Genomic DNA, 3,274 nt, shown 5'->3' with positions numbered 1-3,274 from the left:
TATATAATTATATAAATAAAAATTTTTTTAAAAAAACCATCATGAGGGCCAGCCCGGTGGCGCACTGGATAGTGTGCCGCTTGGGAAGCGTGGCGGCGCTCCCGCCCAAGGGTTCGGATCCCACATACAGACCGGTTCCCGCTCACTGGCTGAGCGAGGCGCGGGAGCAACACCGAGGGTTGCGATCCCGTTGCCGGTCCCCGGTCCGGTACGGGGGCAACACTGAGGGTTGCGATCCGTTGCCAGACACGGAAAAAGACAAAAAGACAAAAAAAAAAAAAAGAATTTGCCTCTATTGGAAAGGTCTGAGATGCAAAAACGAAAGACCAGCAGAGGAAAGTTGTCACCATATTACAGATATGGGCCCTAGGCCTGACTGGCCATACCAGGGACATTTTGTCACATGGGATGCTAGGAGAGAGAGTCTGAGGTCCACTTTTTCCTGGCAGTGAAAGGGATGGGGCTGTCGGAGCAGACAACACAAGTACCTCCTACCTCCTTCATCTCCTTCAAAGCAATGTTTATGATCACCAGTTCTGTGTAAAGTTTATTGTGGTATTTTTCGTTCAGGTTGCTACCCATTAGTGAATGGTAAAATTAATTTGGTTGGTCACATCCACAATATTTTTTAAAAATAAAAAATAAGACAAACATCAGAATATATTGAATCTAGTAAGGGTAAGAATTGTTTCTTAAAACTTGGTGTATATGCATGAGGATTGATGTGTCTGACTGTATTAGCTCCTGATATAAAAATAAAATAGTTTTTTTTCTGTAACATTATTTGTAGAGAATCATTTCTGCATAATTTTCATAGTTAGATTTTTTTTTTTTTTTTTTTTGTCTTTTTTCCGTGTCCGGCAACGGATCGCAACCCTCAGTGTTGCCCCCGTACCGGACCGGGGACCGGCAACGGGATCGCAACCCTCGGTGTTGCTCCCGCGCCTCACTCAGCCAGTGAGCGGGAACCGGTCTGTATGTGGGATCCGAACCCTCGGGCAGGAGCGCCGCTGCACTTCCCAAGCGGCGCACTATCCAGTGCGCCACCGGGCTGGCCCCAATAATTAGATTTTTTAAATTAAGCAATTTGAAGGCTAACTTCTAGATTGCGTTATGTTGTATATCACTGTTTTAAAGTTAAAATATAAAACATAAAAGTAGCTGTTAAATTGGCTCAACAGAGAAAATCCAGTATCCTATCCTTAAAAAAGAGGTATTTAGAAAAGTATCTTATGTGTCTAAAGGATGGCATCTAATCAGTGACAAAGACATTATTTGCTTAGTCATTCTAGAATATAGATTTCACATTGAAATATTTAATACTGGCTGTTTTTTCTTTTTTAACTTTTCCAAGGTGAAGAAGAAAATGCTTCTCGTTCTTCCAGATGGGCGTCCTATCTGCATAGTTGGTCTGGACTTCGATAGGTTGATATAAAGAAAATTATTTATTTACCAAATAGAATCCATTTGGCAAAAATTGTTTATGTATATTACTGTCATTCTTTTGTCAGAAAGTGTGTCTATTTGTTCACATCTACATATATTTGTACATAATATTACAGATGTATTTAAAAAGTCTCAGCATGAAGTAAAAGTACAACAGCTTGAAGTGGATAGCAGTCCACCACCCTCTAACTCAGCATCGCAGAGACCACAGTTTCTGTGAACTCCCGTGCATGCTGCCAGGATGAAAACGTGAAGAATGAATTCACTCCCCTTCTCTGGAACCTCAGGACCTACCTGTTCCTAGGCAGTACTGTGAATTTTGAAGTTAAATGAAATTTTGGTATCATACCAACTGGGATTTAGGCTTTTAAAATAATGTTCAAGATTGTTTATTGCAACATCAGACCTGCAGACAGATTGTTATTGTTTATAAATTGTTGAGAAAATTTGGTAATTAAAATATGAAGGAAGATGCTTTCTTGGTAAAGTCGACATGTTTATTACGGGACTATGAAGTGAATATGCAGTTAATTATGAGGCTAGGCTGAAACACAAGTTGTTTAGTTGTTTTCTTTAAACTGTTTAGTTATTTGCTTTAAAATGAACTGTTCTTTCTCTCTCTCTCTCTCTCTCTCTCTCTCTCTCTCTCTCTCTCTCTCTGTCAATCTATCTATCTCTCCATCTCTCTCTTTGAGTATCTCAAAACTCATTATGTTGTCAGAAGCCCTAGTCCTGGCTGCTGTAACACCACCTTAGTTGGGAGGATCACGTGGTGTCTCTCCAGGCTCTTGTTACGGCACCTCTGCTCACAAGCTATGTGTCTTGAGAATTCTCTCCATCTCCCCCAGTGAGAAGCTGTCAGAACAGTGACTGCATTGTATCTAAATGTGAGACTGGTGCTTCCAGTGTTTCAGCAGATAATGTCCTTCCATAAACTTTTCATCAGAAAGGATTTTAGAAAGACACCCTGTACATCAGTGCTACACTTTCACAGTTCTTGTGAATAACCCTAGATGGTCGTGTTACTTGCCTTTAATGCCTCTGAATGTATTTTATTGACTAGATAAAAATTGTTCTTAAGAAAATCATATATGAGAACTCTATTTTTAATATTTGTTAATAAATCACTGCACAGTATGCTCTCTGAAATTTTCTTAAGCCTTGCAGTTTACACTCTTAATTTTCACTCTCAGCTGGGGAACTGACTTTGTATTTTGATTACTCAGAATATTGGTTTCCAATTTAGTTGTAACTGAAATTTGCTGCTGACAGGTTGAGTTTGTTCTTTAAAAATGTCTTTTTTCCTGTCATAGAAGAACAGACCTAACTAGCAAATGTATTAATGAAAATGCATCTATTTCAGAGCTGTCTTTAAAAAATTATTTTTACTTTATAAACTGTGAATACGAGTATTCCAGCAGCATACAATGTAACTATAATAGTATTTACATAAATTTCACCTCTCTTTAAGTTGAGACCTTTTGAAGTCTATATAAACTTGTGAAAAATAGTCTCTACTTATGAATATAATAAAAAATACCTTTTGTGCATGATAAAAAAAATTACTACTTTGATTACAAAACATTATTTCATGGTTACAGCACTGAGAGGAAATGTAATGATTAATATCTCTATTAAATATGTTTAACTGTATATTATATTTTTATGACTACTCTTTCTGTTAGATACTGTCTCTTTGGGGTTTTAACTCATTTTATTAATTGGAATTGCAAACCCCTTTATTACTGTCTTTTCACACTTGGGACCTATTAGGTACTTGAGAGAATGTAGACTGACCCTTTGGTGCAGGCCAATTAGACCATGGTGC

At 38.0% G+C, this 3,274-nt stretch overlaps 1 protein-coding gene across 4 annotated transcripts in view; it reads left to right on the top strand.

Annotated features, from left to right (window-relative positions):
- The window catches only part of GCC2 (GRIP and coiled-coil domain containing 2), a 45,381-nt gene extending 43,460 nt beyond the window's left edge, over positions 1 to 1,921 (top strand). For all 4 annotated transcript variants that reach the window (XM_008581507.1, XM_008581504.1, XM_008581505.1 and 1 more), the window contains one exon: positions 1,355 to 1,921. In XM_008581507.1, the coding sequence (XP_008579729.1) occupies positions 1,355 to 1,425 (71 nt within the window). In that variant the 3' untranslated portion in view covers positions 1,426 to 1,921. The remainder of the gene's footprint in view (positions 1 to 1,354) is intronic.
- Positions 1,922 to 3,274: the final 1,353 nt, after the last annotated feature.

Source organism: Galeopterus variegatus, unplaced genomic scaffold (genome assembly GCF_000696425.1).
Source record: "Galeopterus variegatus unplaced genomic scaffold, G_variegatus-3.0.2 Scaffold2374, whole genome shotgun sequence".
In the NCBI taxonomy this organism is placed as follows: domain Eukaryota; kingdom Metazoa; phylum Chordata; class Mammalia; order Dermoptera; family Cynocephalidae; genus Galeopterus; species Galeopterus variegatus.
This window is presented reverse-complemented; position numbering and strand designations above follow the sequence as displayed.